Here is a 19,765-nt window from a genome sequence, read left to right as displayed (position 1 = left end):
CTAATTGTGGGTGTACCAGCTTGTATCTCAACATAAATCAACAAAATTCAGTCTTTTAGGATATTCTGGACAATGAACAAACTGAAAAGTCAATCAATCAACATCTTCAAATTCTGAGATTAAATGATTAATCTGTAACAGATTACTCTATTTCAGGGTTTTAAATTCATTGCATTGTCATGGAGCAGAAATTTTAAACTTGCCCTCACAAATCCTGTTCCACCCCAGGCAGGGCGGCGCTTCCATTTAGGTGACCTAGGTGGTCGCCTAGGGCACCAGGATTTGGGAGGGCAGCATTTTCCCACCCTCGGCTGCAATTCGGCAGCGGGAGGTCCTTCTGCGCTCTGGGTCGTCAGCGGCAATTTTGCGGTGGGCCCTTCACTCACTCCAGGACCCGCTGCCGAAGTGCCCCGAAGACTGGGAGCGGGGAAGGACCCCCCCCACCGCAGAATTGCCGCCAACGACCGGGAGCGCGGAAGGACCCCCGCCTAGGGTGCCAAAAACCCTGGTGCCACTTCTGACTCCAGGTAGGAAGATGCTACCCTGTAGCTACCAGCTGGAATCATAACTGAATAAGAGTCTCAAATAACACCTGTTCTCAGCATATAGGAAACAACACATCCTGTAGCTATTCCAGCAGGTGCTCTCCCAGCACTCTAAAAAACCCACCTCCACAAAGGGCATGGCTCCAAGCGCTGGTGCACTGTCTACACTGGCGCTTTACAGTGCTGAAACTTGCTGCGCTCAGGGGTGTGTTTTTTCACATCCCTAAGTGAGAAAGTTACAGAGCAGTAAATTGCCAGTTATGACAAGCTCTAAGGCTAAAACTAAAGTGAACACAATGCATCAGCGGCTAACACAATCACTCATTAGCATAGAAACAAACAAACAGTCTAAATTCATGTTTGCAATGTTATTTTCACAACCATAACAGCCTAAACAAGTCACTTAACTTCTCCGTCCAATTCCCAATCTATAAAATGGGGATATTATTTCTCATCTTCTTTAGTGTTATGCACATTACTTAGCTTTGCACAGTGCTCTGGAAACTAATATTCATAGATTAGCAGAGTTTAAAGCCAGAAGACACCACTTAATCATCAGATCTGACCTCCTGTACATCCCAGACCATCACATTGCACTGTTATTCCTGTACTGAGTCTGATAAGTTTTGTTTAACCAAGCATGTCTTCCATAAAGACATCCTGTTATTGATCTGAAGACATCAGGAGATGGAGATGCCACCATTTCCCTCAATAATTTATTCCAGTGATTAATCATCCTCATTTTCTCCCCACAAAGGTACATATGCACTGTAACCCAGTAGCCTCTCAAATCTTGTTTTTGATACTAAATGGACTCTCTAAGCCTCTCATGGTAAGGCATTCTCTCCAACCATCACATCATTCTGTCTCTCTTTTCTGCACATTCTCCATTTTTTCAAACCCTTTTTTTTTAAATTTGGACACCATATCTGGATGCAGAATTCTAGTATCTATCTTACCAATGCCATACACAGAGGCTAAAAACACCCCCTTACTCCTACTCTCCTGTTCATACATCAATCTGCGGGCCGCATGTGGCCCATCAGGGTAATCTGATTGTGGGCTGCGAGACATTTTATTGATGTTGACCAAACCCACCGCTGCCCTAAATGCTTTTCAAAAATCACTGTTTTGCAAAGTACAGTCTTTCCATCCTTTGGGTATGACCTGCATTTCTTGCTCCTAAGTATATAACTTTACATTTGGCTGTAGCAAAAGGTATTTTGTTTGACTGCTCTGTCCTCATCAGTATTTATCACTATACCAATCTTTATGTTATCCACAATTTAATTAGCAGTGTTTTCTAAGTGTTTTTTATAGTGAAGTTTGAGGGGTTCTCCAACTGACATATTTACCAGTTCTCTGAGAGGTGGAGTACTTACACCAACAGCAGAAGCTCTCCTGTCAGTGTAGGTAGCATCTTCACTATGCAACTACAGTGGCACTGTAAGTCTAGACACGCCCTTAGTAGTTAAAGCAAAGAAAAGGTTTGCTTAGTGACAGTTAAGGTCACAATACACATCCAACTCAAAACCTTAAAAGCAGGGAAATATAAGTCCTGCATTAGTTGCCATTCTCTCATTTCCTGCAACACTGCTGATAACCCAATCCAACAATCTATAAGGATTTCACTTGCAACATGTATCAAAAGGCAATACCTATACCTACCCCTACTTAATCAAATTTGCACGCTAGCATAAAACTTAACAGTAACCTGAGATTACCAGCAAATGAGTATTTACAAAATACCATCAAAAAATTTATAAATATCACTATTATATGCTGACATTATTAAAAAAAAATCACATTTTCCCATGTCTAAACATAATAAATCTGAAAGACAATGTAGTTGACTAGAACTGACTGGAGCTGCCATGTTAGAAATGTAGCTTCTATTCCTGCAGTGCCTTTCTGCAAATTCTAAAAAAAAAAAAAAAAAAAAAAAACAGATTTGTAAAATGGAGTGGCAACCTATACCTAACTACCTTGTAGGACTGAGATTTGAAGCCTTTGTCAATAATAAGGGCAGTGCAATGCATGGGAATATAAACCACTATCACAGGAGGTTAAATTTCAACTCTTGGTCTTCTCTTTCCCAGTTCAAGGAATGTTCTCTTGGGCTACAGAGGTATTTGACTAGCTTTAACAATTATATTCCTCAAATTCAACTGTCTGAAACTGCACTATGTTTCTACTCAATCATATCACACCAAGTTTCAGCAACTTGAGCTACAGGTGTTTTTGTGCCTGGTCGAAATTCTAACCATTCTAGCTGCTGAGTGACTAACAATCAGTCTCTCTCTCTCTGAGTCATTGTCACTAGAAGATGAACAAAATAGTGACTCATTAACAATGTTATTAACCACTGAAGAAAATTTCATCATCTGTAAAATGCCAATATCTTGGGTTACACAGCCATTAAAACTTTAACTACTTGGCACCACAATTTGTCATTAGCCTTACACCCTGGAGTCTGCTCCAATAAAGCTCAGATTCCACCTATATCATGATATTGAGCGAGCATTTTTGTAAGCCTGTTTTCCATCTTTCTGACTTGGTCATAAATTTCTCTAACTTCAGAGACTGATTTCACTATTGTGTTCACAGACATGCTTAGCATCAGCAATTCACATTGTTAATCTCCCACTAATTCTAGTACACACTTTGTATCCCAAAAATATACAAGATTTGATCTCATTCAACTCTCAGTTTAGTGAAAGAAGAATTTTTCAAAGCAATCCTTTCCAATAAAAGCCACTCTTTACTGGTTCCTGAAATAAACTATCACATTTCTTCACAGTTCAAAGGTCATAAAGCATAACATCTGCTTTGGCATCTCACAGATTTGCCTTACCACAAACAACCATGCTTTTAAGTTTGCAGCAACATTTTTCTTGAGGTCCTAGAGCTGTCTACATTACAAATTGGGCCATGCCCTGAAACCATTTTCAAGATTAATTACCGAAAGTTATGTTTTGTAACACACGTGCCACACAATGATCCCCTATTTAGACAAGGCATCATTTCTTTTAAAATATTACTGAAAAGCAACTCAAGGAATATTTTCAAGAACTATTACTTATGCTATCAACATGTAGACAGGCTGGCCGGCACTGACCTATAAATTACAACCAATTTGAAGACACAATCCATTTTGTAAACAGAGGATAACACAAATCAACAAAATCAACTTGAAATCTAGCCTATTAAAAAAATAATTAAAGTAGTTTAATTCCCTCTCCTGAAACTCAAGTATTTCATTTTAGGAACCATAAATCATAATGATTTAAAAAAAAAAACCACAACATTATAAAAAACAACACAGTGTTCATCAGATATGTTTTTACAAAGAGGAACACAAGATATACAGGAACCAAAAGTTTTGTATTAGAAATTGAATTATTTAAAGACAAAAATCTGCTATAAATGAAATAAGTAACACCTCACAAGCTTTACGTTTCACAAGTTTATATTTCAGGCCTATTTTTGAATAAACATAGAAATGAAGATCTTTCTATAAAAGCCTGTGATTACATTTCAACTTCTGTTCAATGCAGCATGAATTTATGTGGACAACCCACCTAAAATTAACATTAGAACAGTTATTTTTCAACTGTGTGCTCAAAGCTATGACAATGAAGCCAAGTTAAGAAGCCAGTAAATTAGTGTTTCTCAGCCTGAGGTGGTAGGACCCATGCCCAAGTAGGGACTGACAGTCAGAGTAAAGGAGCAGTAAATGCATGCCCCGGTGACAAATATCCATTCTTAATTATATCTATATATTGTAAATTATTCAGACCACAGACTCATTTTTAATCACTAAAGTATTCTGTAAAAACACAGTAAAGAATACATTTTTATATCCATTACTGATTTTCAAGTCACCATGGAATATAGGTTCTTTAAAAGCCATACAACCCTCCATGACTGCTCCTACTACAGGAGCTGCTCACACATATACAGCTGCAAAATCCAGAAGGTCCCTGCGACGCATACAAAAATGTTCACTCAGCACTCAGTTCAGACACAACTGCATATACTTCTACCCAAGAGATCCACTAGGGCAGTGGTTCTCAACCCTTTTCTTTCTGAGACACATACCCTTCCAAATATGCTATAAAAACTCCATGGACCACCTGTGCCACAACTGGTTTTCTACTTATAAAAGCCAGGACTGGCATTAGGAGGTAGCAAGCAGGGCACTTGCCCGGGGCCCCCGCAAAACTAAATTGCTCAGGCTTAGGCTTTAGCACCGGATGGTAGAGCTCAGGGCCCCAGGCGTTAGCCCCATGCAGTGGGGCTCTGGCTGTCTGCTCTGAACCTCAGGAAGTCTAACACTGGCCCTGCTTGGAAGATCCCCGAAACCTGCTCATGGCCCCCAGTGGGCCCCGGACTCCTGGTTGAGAACCACTGCACTAGGGAACCCTCTAGCAACCCCAAGGTGGTCTTCTAGTGATTAGATGGAAAAGAGGAGGAAGAAAATGGAGGGGAGGAGCAGAAGTGGAGAAGTAGAAAAGAAAATCAGAAATTGTACTAATACATGACAGCGAGATAAGGAAACCCGAGGAGCAATGACAGAAAAGAGGATGGACTGTCCACCAAAACACTGCAAAGAGGTCTCCAACAAAAAGGAGAATGGAAAGAACTGCATTAGGTAATAATACCTTTTAAAGGATCAAATTTTATTCATGCCTTTGTATCGAAATCCACCCTTTCTAGACCCACTATTTAGCAAATACAGAAACTAATATATTTGATGTACATTACTATGGATCATCAATGCTCAAATATTAAGTGCCAGCATTAGTTATGATAATGATTTTTTTTTTAGTTTACAGAGTTCAAAATAAGAGCTACTGTATATCACACGAGGAAAACTTAATCTCAGAGTGGGCATTTCAATATACAACAGAATAATTCAAATTTCAGTGTAAAAAGGCTATTTTCTATTTAAAAATACAGATAATGTAATGCTCTCTAATAGGGGCAAACAAGAATCTAGTTTTTCAACATCGAACAAGCTTTAAAAAAAATTCAACTGTTCACAAATTAGTATTTCCTGTCAACTGCGCATACTTTTCATTCATTGCAAAATGAGTAGATACTCAAAATACTCTGGAAGTGAGCATTGCATGAGCAAAGCAATATAATTTTTTTTCTGCAATGACATTTTCAAGACTGCGGAAGCTTCTAGTTCTGCGTGTCAAACTTTACATATACCTACTTAGTAAGTAAACGTTGTTAAATAACACTGCCACAGCCTGAAAATGGAGGACAGAAAGCCCCTGCAAATGAAGAACAGAAATGTACTTACGTTTCAAAACAACGATCCACATTGTCTGACATCAAAAGCAGCATACATAACTGTTCCAAAGCTATTAGTTGCATATCCCTTTCATCCCCCTGCCCCATCTGAAGCCATTCAAGCAACGTGTCTGGGTCCACATCTGCCATGGTTTTAAAAAGCCGCCTTGGCTCGAATTAAAAAGTACCAAAAAATTCTTAAAGTGTTCAGGCCAGGATAGCCTGAGTACAGTGAAACTTTCCCTCCAGTCAGACTCGGATTTTTGCAGTCTTCACCTGGAAAGAAGAAACAACTCATCAGGATCTGTCATATTAACCGTTTCCATTTTTCCTCCTGTAACACGTTTTCAGCCATCTATTGGATCTTTAACTTCTTTATCATTTAAGATCTCACAACAGATTATGACAAGGTGGTGTGTTTTTTTCAAAACCTGAGTGTAACCTAATTAGGTTGCTCTACTTAACTTAAACAAGAGCCTTCTTTCCCAGGCACAGTCAAGCAAGCTCTAAATTCTACTACTATTTTTAGTGAAAACTCAGAGCTAAAAGCTTGGAGGGGAACAATTTTTCAGACTTTAACTTACACTGTCTTATAAGCTTATTTTTCAGATACATGTTTTCTGAAGACTGACTCAGCTGACGTCACCTTTCAAAACACAGATACAACTTCCCCAATGCTAAAGCATCTCTTTGCTCACATATTTTTTACAAATTTCAAGAGATTTTACAGGTATGTACCCATTCAGACAGGCATGAAATGAAATTTACTGAGACAGATCTGCAACTTAAGACTCAGAAGGAAACCTTTATAGAGTTTTTATGAATTTGGAGACAGCCAGGGATCAGAGCACATGGAAAATATGAGGAGAATGTACAAAAGGCTGAGGGAGAGAACGTCAGAGAGATGAACATCAGGAAGAGACAGGTCTATGTAACTGAGGCCTCCATACAAAGAAGAACTGATAGGCCAGATCCAGAGAACAAAAGTGTGTGCTGTCTGCCTTGATAAAAAACTGTCTGCCATTTGCATCAGAAGTACTGGGGAAAAACTTGTACAGAAAGGCTTCAGAACCAAATGAATGAATAATTACCTCAAGAAGATTTACAGGAGTAAACAGAAAGCATATAGGGAATGGAAAAATGACTGATCAGCAAAGAAAGCTACATCCTGGAAGTTAGAAAATGTAGGAATAACATGAGAATTGCTAAAAGTCAAGCTGCATTTACTCTTGTCAAGGAAATTTAAAAAGTATTTTTAGTTATATATATATAAAAAGAAAATAAGGAAGGATGAGGTTGGGCTACTATGCAGTGTGGATGAGAAAACGATTAATGATAATCTAGAAATGGCCCAAAAACTAAATGAATACTTGACCTTGGTTTTCAATAAGGATGATAATTTGGAACATGAGCATGAAGGCAGGATGGCAGACTAAAAATGGAAATCACTACAAATGTGGTGGAAGAAAAACTTGGAGAATTTAATATGCTCAAATCAGGGAGACCACATAACATGTATCCCAGAATACGGAAAGAACTAGCACATGAGATTACTAGTCTAGTATCAACAATTTTTAATAAAATCTATCTATTCTTTGTGGTACCATACAACTGGAGAATAGCTAATATCTGACCTATATTTAAGAAAGGGGGAAAAAGCGATCAAGATAACTACAAACCCATTAGTCTGATCTTAGTAGTATGCAAGGTTTTAGAACAGGGTCTCAAACTCAAATGGCCACGAGGGCCACATGAGGACTAGTGCATTGAACCAAGGGTCACATCACTGACACCCCCCCCCATCACTGCCTCTGGCCCCACTCCCACTCCACCCCTTCCATTAGGCCCCGTCTCACCTCTTTCCACCCCTTCCCTGCCCCAATCCAACCCCTTCCCTGAAGTCCCCACCCCAACGCTGCACCCTGGGAGTGTGCAGGGTGTGGCAGGGGGCTCAGGGCAGGGCATTGGTGGGTGGGGTGCAAGAGGGTGAGGGGTGCAGCAGGTGGCTCAGGGCAGGGAGTGCAGGAGCAGTGCGGGATGCGGCAGGGGGCTCAGGGCAGAGAGTTGGGGTGTAGGAGGAGTGTGGGATGTGGCAGGAGGTTGGGGTGTGGCAGGGGGCTCACGGCAGGGAGTTGAGGTGTGGAATGTGGCAGGAGGCTCAAGCAGGGAGTTGGGGTGCAGGATGGGTGTGGCAGCAGGATCAAGGCAGGGGGTTGGGGTGTGGGATGTGGCAGGGGGCTCAGGGCAGGGGGTTGGGGTGCAGGCTCCAGCCCGGCGCCACTTACCTAGAGCAGCTCCGGGGTGGCAGCAGCGCGCACCGGGGTCAGGGCAGGCTCCCTGCCTGCCTACTCTGCAGAGCCCCCAGCCCCGCGCTGCTCCGTTCCAAGAAGCAGCTGGAACCATGTCCCTGCAGCCCCTGGGAGAGGGGGAGAGGCTCAGGGTTCTGCTCTTGCTGCTCCTCTAGGTACCTCCCATGTAGTTCCCATTGGCCGCGGTTCCCTGTTCCCAGCCAATGGGAGCTACTTGACAGGACAGATGCAATGCAGGAGCCCTCTGCCTTCCCCCTCCCCCTCCCCCCCAGCCCGAAGGGGCATGCTGCCAGCTGCTTCAGACAGTGGCACGGGGCTCACAACGCCACAGGGGGCAATCCCATGGGTAGGCAGAGGGGCGAGGGAGGGGGAATAGGGAGCTTGGCGGACCACAAGCAAGAGCCCCGCAGGCCGCCGCGTGTTTGAGACCCCTGCTTTAGAACATATTGTGAAGAAAAGAATAATTAAATTCATGAAGGTAAACAGAAAGGGGGATGTAATGCAATGTGACCTGATTTCCTTCTTTGAGGGAATAACTTATTTTTTAGATAAGGAAAATGCAGTAGATCTTATAAACTTCGACTTCAGTAAAGCATTTAACACAGTACCGCATGGAAAATTACTATTGAAATTAGGGAAGGTGGGGATTAGTAAAAGAATAGTAAAGTGGCAAAAGGCTGTGCTAAAAGGTGAACTACTAGACCAGAGGGAGGTTGCTAGTGAAGTTCCACAAGGATTTGTCTTTGGACCGTTACTTAATATTTTTATTTATGATCTTGGTACAAAAAATGTGTGCGCGCTACTAAAAATTGCTGATGATACAAAGTTGGGAGTGATGCACAGGAGGACTGGAACATTATATGAAGCTCTAGATGACCTTGAAGACTGGACTAACAGAATTGGGATGAAATTCAATAGTACAATGTGCAAGATCATGCACTTAGGATCTAATGAGAATTCCTGCTATAAGATGTGGGGGGGCTCATCAGTTGGAAGTGACAAAGGAGAGAGACGGGGCTACTGGTTGATCACAAGATAACTGTGAGCCATCAATGTGATGCAACTACAAAAAAGGCAAATGTGATCACAGGATGCATCAGGCAAGGCATTTCCAGTACAGATAGAGAAGTATAATTGCCACTGTACAATGATAAAAACACATTTGAAATACCTTGTACAATTTTGGTCAAACTTGTTTAAGAAAGAGTAATTTAAACTTAAATAAGTGCAAAGAAGAGCTATTAGGAAGATGAGGGCAAAGGAGGGCCTATTTTATAAGAGAAGGCTGGAAGAGTGTGGCTTGCTTGGCCTAGCAAAATGAAGGGTGATAGGAAATATGATTGCTCTCTATAAATACTTCAGGAGGATAAACACTACATAGAGTGGAGAGAGATTTATACTAAAGGACAATGAAGACACAAGAACAAATGAGTATAAACTAGCTATGAAAAAATTCAGGCTGGTGATTAGAAGGTTCCCGTCCCGAATAGGATTTCTGGGGGCAAACAACGTAATTGGTTTTAAGAGAGAGACGGACAAATTTATGAGTACATTTGTGCAGCGGGATTACTTGTGATGGAGTGGGGGCCCAGGTCAGCAGTCCTGGGGGTCCCTTCATTTTATGCCTTATGTTTCTGTAACCTCATGCTGCAAAGGTCAAGAAGGGATTCCCCACCCGACAGCATATTCTGCGCCTTTTTTTTTTTATTATTATTATTTGGTTGTCTCCTCTCTCTGAAGTATCAGAGATGGCCACAACTGGAGATGGGACACTGGACAGAGTGGGCTGGTGCTATAAGGTAGCACCAAACAATCTCTCAGGTGTTTAGCAGGTTGGTTATTGCTCACATGCTCAGGGTCTAACTCATCGCCATATGTGGGGGTCAGAAAGGAACTTTCCCCCAGGTCTGACTGGCAGCAACCTTGTGAAGGTTTTGCCTTCCCTTGCAGTGTGGGATTTACATAATTTGCTGGGGATCATCTAGAAATCTCTCATTTAATGACAGGGACCTCAGGCACTGGTGTATCTCAGTCCCTCCTATTCTCTCTGCCTGTGGCATGTAATAGTCTAGTCCAGGGGTTCTCAAATGTCATTGCATCGTGACCACCTTCCAACAACAAAAAATACTACACAACCCCAGAAGGGGGGACCGAAGCCTGAGCCCCACTGTCCCAGGCAGAGGAGGCAAAGCCAGCCCTGGTGACCCCATTAAAATGGGGTTGTGACCCACTCTGGGGTCCCAACCCACAGTTTGAGAACCACTGGTATAGTCATATTTTGGTCTTATTTCGGTTATTGGGTTTAGTGTGCGAGTGCTGGATGTTGTTGGTGGCCTCTGATATACTGGAGGTCAGTCTACATCAGTGACTCTCAACCTTTCCAAACTACTGTATCCCTTTCAGGAGGCTGATCTGTGCTGCATACCCCCAACTTTCACCACACTGATAAACTACTTGCTTACAAAATCAGACATAAAAATACAAATGTTACAGCACACTACTACTAAAAAATTGCTTCCTTTCTCATGTTTACCATATTATTATAAAATAAATCAATTTGTATATATTGTACTTACATTCAATGTATAGTATCTACAGCAGAATACACAAGTTGTCTGCATGAAATTTTAGTTTGTATTGACTTCGCTAGTGTTTTTTATGTAGCCTGTTGTAAAAGTAGGCAAATATCTAGATGAGTTGATGTACCCCTTAGAAAACCTCTGCATACCCCCCCAGGGTACGCAAACCCCTGTTTGAAAATCACTGGATTAGATGATCTAGTGATCCCTTCTGGCCTTAAGCTCTATTTGATTACAGAGAAATAAAATTTCTAACATAATGGATAAGTAGAATACTATTGTAAATGAAGAGAATGGGAAAAGAGAACATAATATTTCTAAAACATTTGTATTTTAAATGTTTTGGAGGTTTTTTAAGGCAAATAATTCAACCTTTACAAATGTACATTAAAAAATTCAGAGTTTCAGGTGTACATATATGGTAAATGGCATTATTTGTTGGTCTAGTAAGACACAGCACATGCAAGCTCAGGATCAAGAAGGTCCCTTTATCAGTATCTTAAGAGATGTTTTTGACCTACAATATATGCTTATGTACCACCTTGCACTAGATCAACAAGAAGTCACATCTACTTTATACACTTTGTCCTTGAAAAACAACACAACTAGAAATATAATTTGCATACCCGAGCTGCAACAAAGGCTTTGAACCAACCTACCCACATGAAACTTGCCATAAAACCTAAAACATAGCTATTAATATCACTATTTTGCAAAAATGAAATTACATTATTAAACTTGGTGGCAAAGGTGAAATGCTGAAAAAGTATTCCCCTGTACATTCTCTAGGATCTGGGGGGTGGGGAAGGGAGTCACAAATAAGGGTTTAAACTTCTATAGGACAAGGTCTGATTTCTTGGTTTAATCATGATCAGTTAGTGGTTAAACGATAACCTCATCGAGGGCATGGAAGAGGGAACTCAAAAGGAGTCCAGAAAGCTGTCTCTGAACATACTGTCTCCCAGCACAGAGACAGATGTGCACTGAATCAGCAATACTACTTCCTACAGGCTTAAAAGCCAAAGATGTAACAAAGGCTTGAGACAAAAACAATCTTTTTGTAATTTAGGATTCTGATGAAAGAACAAATGTTTAATAATCAAAATGATTGTTCATGAAATTTGTTTTACTTTTATTACCTCAGTCTCTTTAGACTGGATACTTCTGTAATGAAAGTCATTAAAACATTATTAAAAGTAAAGAAAAAAAGATTAACAATATTTATGAACCCGGGAAGGATAATATATTTGGCAACCTCTCTTCCAGGACTAAATAAAGTAATGCCAGTCAGAACAAGTAGGGTCATGTTGTGGACACTATTGGTGTAAGACACCAAAATAATTAACCCCAACTGGAAAAGGAAAAGGGAAAAAAAGGCAACAGAATTAGCAGACAAGAAGGGAGCTGACCCCTACCCTGAGGACCCTGTAAAAACCAGTGTTACATTTGGCATCATTGGGACGTGCCCTACAGAGGCACCTGCTGCTCCTCTGCCCCAGTCAGCTTTAGACACCCCAAAATAAACAGACGAACATTCAGCAGAGCGACACATACAGGCTCCCCCAGCACAGACGCAGAACAGGGAAAGGGCCAGTCCACAGCTAAACTCATGCCCCAACCGCCTAAGCGGTCTCTGGGGCTCTGCGCCCCACACACGTTCTCGGGGGAAATCTCTAGTCTGAAGACAACCGGCCTCGCGTTCCCCCACCACCGCCACGATCCCGGCGGCCAGGGGCTCTTTGGGGCCTGCCGCTCCCTCCTCCCCGGCTAGGAGACGGTCTGTCTGGGACGTGCCGCCTCCGCACTCTCCGGGGGTCCCTGACGCAGCGCATCGCCTCCTTGCGGTCCCGACGCCGGGCGAAGCTCCTCGCTAGGTTGCCCTGGCCCTGGCGGCACCGACCCCGCCAGGCCAGACAGCGGCACTCGAGTTCCCAGGAAGCCGGAGGCCTCGCAGGGTGACCCGGCCTGGCGGCTCAGGAAAGGCCCCTCGGAGCTCCGTCTCCTCGCGGTTGGCAGAGGAAGCGCCGCTCCCCCTCTCAGACACTTACCCCAGCGCCCCGGACGCTCCTCGCCGGAGCCGCCCCCTCCCTCCTTAGTCCCGCGGGAAGGCAGCGAGGCGGTGACGACCCGAGCCCGGGAGCGGGAGGCAGCGAGCGGCATCCATCGTGATCCGCCCGGCACGGGACTAAGGGGGAGGGGAAACCACCCGCGCCACAGGCACAGGAGGAGGAGCCCGAGCCACTCAGCCTCGGAGTCACGCTGAGCCCCAGAGCAGGGCAGGCCGCGCACACAGGGGGCGCTGCGGCGGCGGCAAAGCCCTGAGAGGGCGGCTGTCCCGCCCACCCCTAGCTGAGTTGGCCCGTTTGGTCCGCACCGCAGCAATACAGCCCTCTCCTCCTCCTCCTCTGCGGGCGGGCGGGCTCCCGCTGGCTACCAGATTGCTCTTTTCCCTTTCACATTTCCCCTAATCGCTGCCTCTCACACTGCTTTCCCTCCCTCCATCGCCCTGCTAAGAACAGCCAGTGGGCCCTCTAGCCCAGTATCCTCTCTGCCAACAGTGGCTGGTGCCAGGTGCTTCAGAGGGAATGAACGAAACAGGGCAATTAGCAAGTGAGCCATCCCTATTGGCCATTCAGAACTTCTGGCAGTCAGAGGCTTAGGGAGACCCGGAGTATGGGGTTGCATCGCTGACCATCTTGGCTATTGGCCGCTGTTGGCCCTATCCTCCATGAAAGTATCGAATTATTTTTTTAACTCTTCCGTTCTCCCTTCATGCTCCTACCAACCCTTCAAAATTCATGAGATTGACTTAAAACTCATGAGATATTTTTAAAGGAATGTCATCTGGGCTTTCTTCATTCACCTGCTGGTTATAGAGCCTTTAGCTTACACTGGCTTCAACTTTTCTCCACAGCCTGAGAGCTAAAAACTTGTTTTTCTTTTAATGAAAGCTGAGATTCTCAGTCACCTGACTCCAAGAGCTGAGTCTTTAAAGAAAACACTGCTACCCCAGTCACACTCTTCTATTGTATAATTTTAAACAGTAAAGATACACTTCTTACTGGGACTCTCATTCTTCTCACATATATAGAAATGCTTATCTCACTACTGCAGGTTTCAAAAAGACGAAAGTCCTATGTCCCTCCCTTTCTTATTAGTAGACATCCCCATACAGAAGCAAGAGAGAGAAGAGCTGCACAGAATTTAACTATATCCTCTCTATAACAGGCTTTTAGGTAGGGTTGGCACCTGTCCAGTTTTTCCCAGAATTATCCTTTCTTTGAGCTAGCTGTCCCAGGAAATCTGTAAGAGTTCTCAGTACACATTGTCAGCTGTCTAGTTTTATGAGTTCTGGATCATCCCAGACAGGGCTGTTGTTTTTTGTTTCATTTTTATTTTTTGTCCTTCAGAAGTGGGAAGAGGAAGAAGGACTGTAAGCTGTTTGGGGGCAATGACTGTCATTTATTATTAGGGCTGGTCAAAACATTTTGAGCAAAACATTTTCTGTAATTGAAAGCAAAATGTCCAAAGGAAAAGATAGATTTTGGCATTATTTTCCATTGGGAAAAATCAACACAAAAATGTTTAGCGGTCAACTCAAATTAAAATATTTCCTGTCAATTATTTGACATGAACATCATTTCAGGTTACATTAATACTAATCTGTGCATCTACCTGACCTGCTACTGCCCCTCATGGGAGTTGTAGTTCCAAGTTCTTACTGCCCCCCATTCTCCCTTATAGACTATGCATCTTGGTGAGACTAACGTCTCCATGATGCACCATGGCAACTCAGCTGCAGAGAAAGACAAAACATTAAGACATGCCAAATTGAAAGGTTTGTTTTAGTTTGGCAATCCAAACCAAAACATTTCGTTTTGACATTAACCATTGAATCAATGGTTCCAAATACCTCATTCCTCCATTCTCTGCTATGGTCTGGATCACATCATTTCAACTTTTTTTTCCTGACTCAGGATGAAAACAAATATCAAAATATTGGAATTTTCCATGGAATGGAAATTCCAGTTTTAAATTAGTTCTGCTTATTATATATTACCTGATGGTGGCCTTTAGGTATCACTGCAATATAAATGTACCTATATGGTGAACAGAATCTGACTAGCAGGACAAAGGCATAACAAGATTCAATGGCTGGAAGTTGAAACTAGACATATTCAAATTAAAAAGAAGGTGCAAAATTTTAAAAGTGAGAGTAATTAACCATTAGAACATCTTGCTTAGGGTTGTGGTAGATTTTCCATCGCTGAAGATGTTTAAATCAAGACTGGATTTTTTTTAAAGAATATATCCTAATTCAAACAGGAACTAATAGAAGTCCAATGGCCTGTATTTATGTAGAAGATCAGATTAGATGATCACAATGGTCTCCTCTGACTTTTTAATGTAGGAATCTATACCCAGTTCCTGTTAACTTTGTTTAAACAGTATTTATCTAGCCAGCATGAACAGGGCACAACCATTTGAAAATGACAACAATGTTTTTTTTTAAAGTACTCTAGCCTAGATATAGGGTAGATCATGGTATCTTAACTCAATTTAAAAAAATTAAAATGTTTAGTGCTTCTGTAGCTGTGCTAAATGAAGTGGGGAGGGTAGCTCCCTTTACGGACACCCAGTCTTAGTAGCTGTTCTTACTTGCTTTACCTGTAAAGGGTTAACAGTGCCCACAGGTAAAAGAAAGGAGCGGGCACTTGACCAAGAGAGCCAATGGAATGGCTAGAACTGTCTAAAATTGGGGAAAAAACTTCCCTTTGTCTGTGTGTTATTGTTCTCTGGGAAAGAGGGAAACAGGGAGCAGTTATGCTGTGAGAAGCTGAAGGCTAGAATGAAAATCATCAGGTCATATCTACAACTACTTATTTAACAACACAGATGTGTATGTAGATCAGAAATGTTTAGAAAGGGAAAATTTGATTTATTTCTGTTTATTATTATTGTCTTGTGGATTCCTCTGTGCTAACCCCAAATGCTTTTGTTTGTTTGTAACCTTTAAGATGGACCTCAAGAGGTTATTCTTGATGTTAAATTTTGTAAGTGGTTTTTTTTAAATCTAGCAAAAGCCATAAGTTCCAGATGTATTTCTTTTTGTTTTTAATAAAATTTATCTTTTTTAAGAACTGTATTGGATTTCTGGTGTCCTAAGAAGCTTGTGCACATGTTGTTTAATTAGCTGGAGGCAGGAGCGGCGCCAGGGTTTTTGGCGCCTTAGGCAAGGGTCCTTCCGTGCTCCCGGTCGGCGGCAATTTGGCAGTGGAAGGGTCCTTCCGTGCTCCCGGTCTTTGGGGCACTTCAGCGGCGGGTCCCAGAGCGAGTGAAGGCCCACCGCAGAATTGTCACCGAAAACCCAGAGCGCGGAAGGACCTCCCGCCGCCGAATTGCCGTCGAAGACATGGAGTGCAGAAGGACTCCTCGCTGCCGAATTGCCACCAAGGGCCGCAAAATGCCACCCTCCCAAATCCTGGCGTCTTAGGCGACCACCTAGGTCGCCTAAATGGAAGCGCCAGCCCTGGATGGAGGCAACAACTAATTTCCTTTGTTTTCTTTCTCAGCTCTTCCCCGGGGGAGGGGGGGGGGTTGAAAGGGCTTGAGGGTACCCCACATGAAGGAATTCCCAAATGAGCCTTCCTGGGTCCCAATGGGGTTGTTGTTTTTTTTTGCACTTGGGTGGTGGCAGCATCTACCCATCCAAGGTCAGTGAGAATCTGTGACCTTGGGAGTTTAATACCAGCCTGGAGTGGCCAGTATTCATTTTTAGAATCAGTGCGGACCCCCACCTTCTGCATTCGAAGTGCCAGAGTGAGGAATCAGTCTTGACAATAGCCCTTTTCTTTTTTGTAAAGTGCTGTACAAACATTAACTAAATAAATAACCTTCACAACATCAGTCAGATGAATTATTCTTTATATAGGGTACAATAACATGCTACGTAGAAAGACATAATGCTGCCTCAAAACCTTCACTCTAAGACTGATTCTACAACCCCTTACTCAGGTATGTACCATTAATCATGAATAGTTCCATTTAAGAGGTAGCAGAATCAGGCACTACATGGCCAATAAGCAGACAAAAATGGGAGAAGGGAAAGAATGCAAACAAGATTCCCCTTCTCCCATTTCCTTTTCCTTTTCTTTGTATGGGAGTGTCTTGTTTTGTTTTGTTTTAGTTCTTGTCCACTTCTGGTTTGTTAGCCATTGTATACTTGCCTTAAGTTTAACTCATGTGCATTTGACCTTTTTTATATTTAATCAGCTGGGGCCCAGTCCTGCAAATCATTAAACCATGATCAGCATCATATCAGCTAACCTGATTCTTCACAGCTGTGTTCAAACACAGTAACATTTTGTAATGTAGACAAGCCCTTTGTGGCAGAAGTAACTTCACACTGTACAATCATTAATTCACTCACAAAGTATAAACTTTGCATTTTTTGGTTATGAAAATTATCATAGGAGGGTAGAATCCCTCTATAAACACTTTAGTGCACACTGTAAATAAGTATTCAATTATCCCATTTAATTCGAAAAACAAAGGAAGCAAAATGCTATACATTTAGAGTTAAAGACCAAAAACGTCTATATTAATGCACAATTAGCCTTCACAATAGTTTTCTTCTTTGTGGGAGCACATGGAGGTTTGGTAAGGAAATTAGTCACATAAGGCTCAATATATAAATATTGTAAAACAAGATTATAGCAGGTTTGAGTATCACTGCTGCTTATATTAAAGACATTTCCTGTAATTAGAAGAATGGGTGTATACAGAGGGCATAAAGGCAATGGGAGTCACACTACGTCACGCAATTAGAACCTGTCACATGCCAATGTCTCTGCATCACTCATTAAGAAACACCATCTGTAGAATGATTCCTGTTTATCCAGACTGTCTTGCTGAAAGCATCTTTGTAAGAGAAAAAGAAAAACAGCTTTCTATCTTTGTTTTTGGATAGCAAAGATCATTAAGCCTGTGCATCATATTGGTAGCCCACTGCTTTCCCTTAATCTTTTCTATCACTGGACCCAGTCCTATGCACATGCTTAACTTTATGAATTAGTATATCCCATTGAGGTCAGTGGGACTACTCACTGACTTAAATATGTGTAAATCTTTACAAGATTACGGTCATGGGCCCAGATCCTCATAGCTTATTAGATACCTAATTCCCACTGAAGTTAATGAGAATTAGGCACCAAAATATACCTGTGAGGATCTCGACTTCAGTCTTTAAAATTTAGGAACTTAGTCTCCGTTCATTTACACTGGTACTGAAGTGTCATGAGTGAGAGAAGAATTAGGCCCAAAGTGAGGAGAACTGCACCAGGAAAGTGACCTCATTCAGATCTAATGGTGCTAGAACAATTTCCTTTGACTTATATTTAAGCTTGAAAAGTTTAGACTTCCATAAATGTAGATAGTTGTGAATTTCTCCTGAAAAATCAAAGAACAATGGAAAAAAAAGTCAAACATAAGCTGTACTTGTAGACAACTAGTGCATATTTTTGCTGACAGATATAGCTGATAATCAGTAAGACAGCTGAAAGTTGTCAAATTATGATTTTGTCTCTGAATCTGTTATAAATCTTGATTTGTAAAAGTTAGAATAAATATAGCATATTTTTAAAATATTTTTATAAACACAATATGCTTTAAAAGGTGTGGAAGTAAACTTCAGTGTTATATATTTGTGGGCTAGATCCACAAAAGGATTTAGACACCCAACCACCACATGAGGCTCCCAAATCTAATATTTTTATTTTCAAAATCCTGTTCAGATGCTGCCAAACTCTGTTGATTTCTACAGACCATATATTCAGTGGTTCTCAAACTGTGGGTTGGTACCTCAAAGTGGGTCGCAACTCCGTTTTAATGGGGTTGCCAGGTCTGACTTGCTGGGGCCCTGAGCCAAAGCCTGAGTCCCACTGCCTGAAGCCCTAGCCCCACTGGCCAGGGCCAGGGCCAAAGCCCAAGGACTTCAGCCCTGGACAGTGGAGCTTAGATTACAGGCTCTCTGCTTGGGGCTGAAGCCCTAGGCCTTGGGCTTTGGCTTTGGCTCCCACCTCGAGCAGTGGGGCTCAGGCAGGCTAAGGCTTCTGTCCCCTTGCCTGGGGTCATGTAGTAATTTTTGTTGTTAGAATGGGGTTACGGTGCAATGAAGTTTGAGAACCTCTGAAAGTTTCCACTCGTAAAGTCCCCATGGCACCTATGTTTCTGCTGGGTATGTGTAAAGCCACTAAGTCCTAACACCACCAAGCTGCTCAACTCCCATGGTCTGGTAGGATTCTCGAACAAGGTGTACCCACACCTATTTTGTCCAGAGAGCCCAAACCAGTAGATTCAAGGACTGGGACCTGGGTCTCTCAGGAAAGTGCACTAACCACTAGGCCAGGGACAGACAACTTATGGCACGCGTGCCAAAGGCAGCACACAAGCTGATTTTCGGTGGCACTCATGCTACCCAGGTCCTGACCACCAGTCCGGGGGCCTCTGCTTTTTAATTTAATTTTTAAATGAAGCTTCTTAAACATTTAAAAAAACTTATTTACTTTACACGTCTGATGAAGTGGGTATTCACCCACGAAAGCTTATGCTCCAGTACATCTGTTAGTCTATAAGGTGCCGCAGGACTCTTCATTGCTTTTTACAGATCCAGACTAACACGGCTACCCCTCTGATACTTGACAACAATAGTTTAGTTATATATTATAGACTTATAAAAGGAGACCTTCTAAAAAAGTTAAAATGTATTACTGGCACGTGAAAACTTAAATTAGAATGAATAAATGAAGACTTGGCATACTATTTCTGAAAGGTTGCTGACCCCTGCACTAGGCTATAGCATAACTCTCGATCTGTCCCAATGAATATTTAAGCATTTCATATAGGCCCAAATTAAAGAATGTTTGGGCCCTGTGCACTATGGAAATGGGTGGGGGGTACATTCCTTAAACTAGACAGAACATGTGATATACAAGACAATCACCACCCTAGGCAAAACTTCAGTATGCTG

The 19,765-nt window shown here is 42.3% G+C and overlaps 1 protein-coding gene across 1 annotated transcript in view; it reads right to left on the bottom strand.

Moving 5' to 3' along the window:
• The window catches only part of HECTD1 (HECT domain E3 ubiquitin protein ligase 1), a 98,055-nt gene extending 85,108 nt beyond the window's left edge, over nucleotides 1–12,947 (bottom strand). Inside the window, 2 exon segments of the mRNA XM_030559995.1 lie at nucleotides 5,860–6,125; nucleotides 12,786–12,947. Of these exon segments, the coding sequence (XP_030415855.1) occupies nucleotides 5,860–5,999 (140 nt within the window). The 5' untranslated portion in view covers nucleotides 6,000–6,125; nucleotides 12,786–12,947.
• Between the last annotated feature and the right edge of the window lie 6,818 nt (nucleotides 12,948–19,765).

Source organism: Gopherus evgoodei, chromosome 4, assembly GCF_007399415.2.
Source record: "Gopherus evgoodei ecotype Sinaloan lineage chromosome 4, rGopEvg1_v1.p, whole genome shotgun sequence".
NCBI classification, from domain to species: Eukaryota; Metazoa; Chordata; order Testudines; family Testudinidae; genus Gopherus; species Gopherus evgoodei.
Note: the sequence above shows the minus strand (reverse complement) of the source record. Positions and strands in the feature narration are given on the sequence as shown.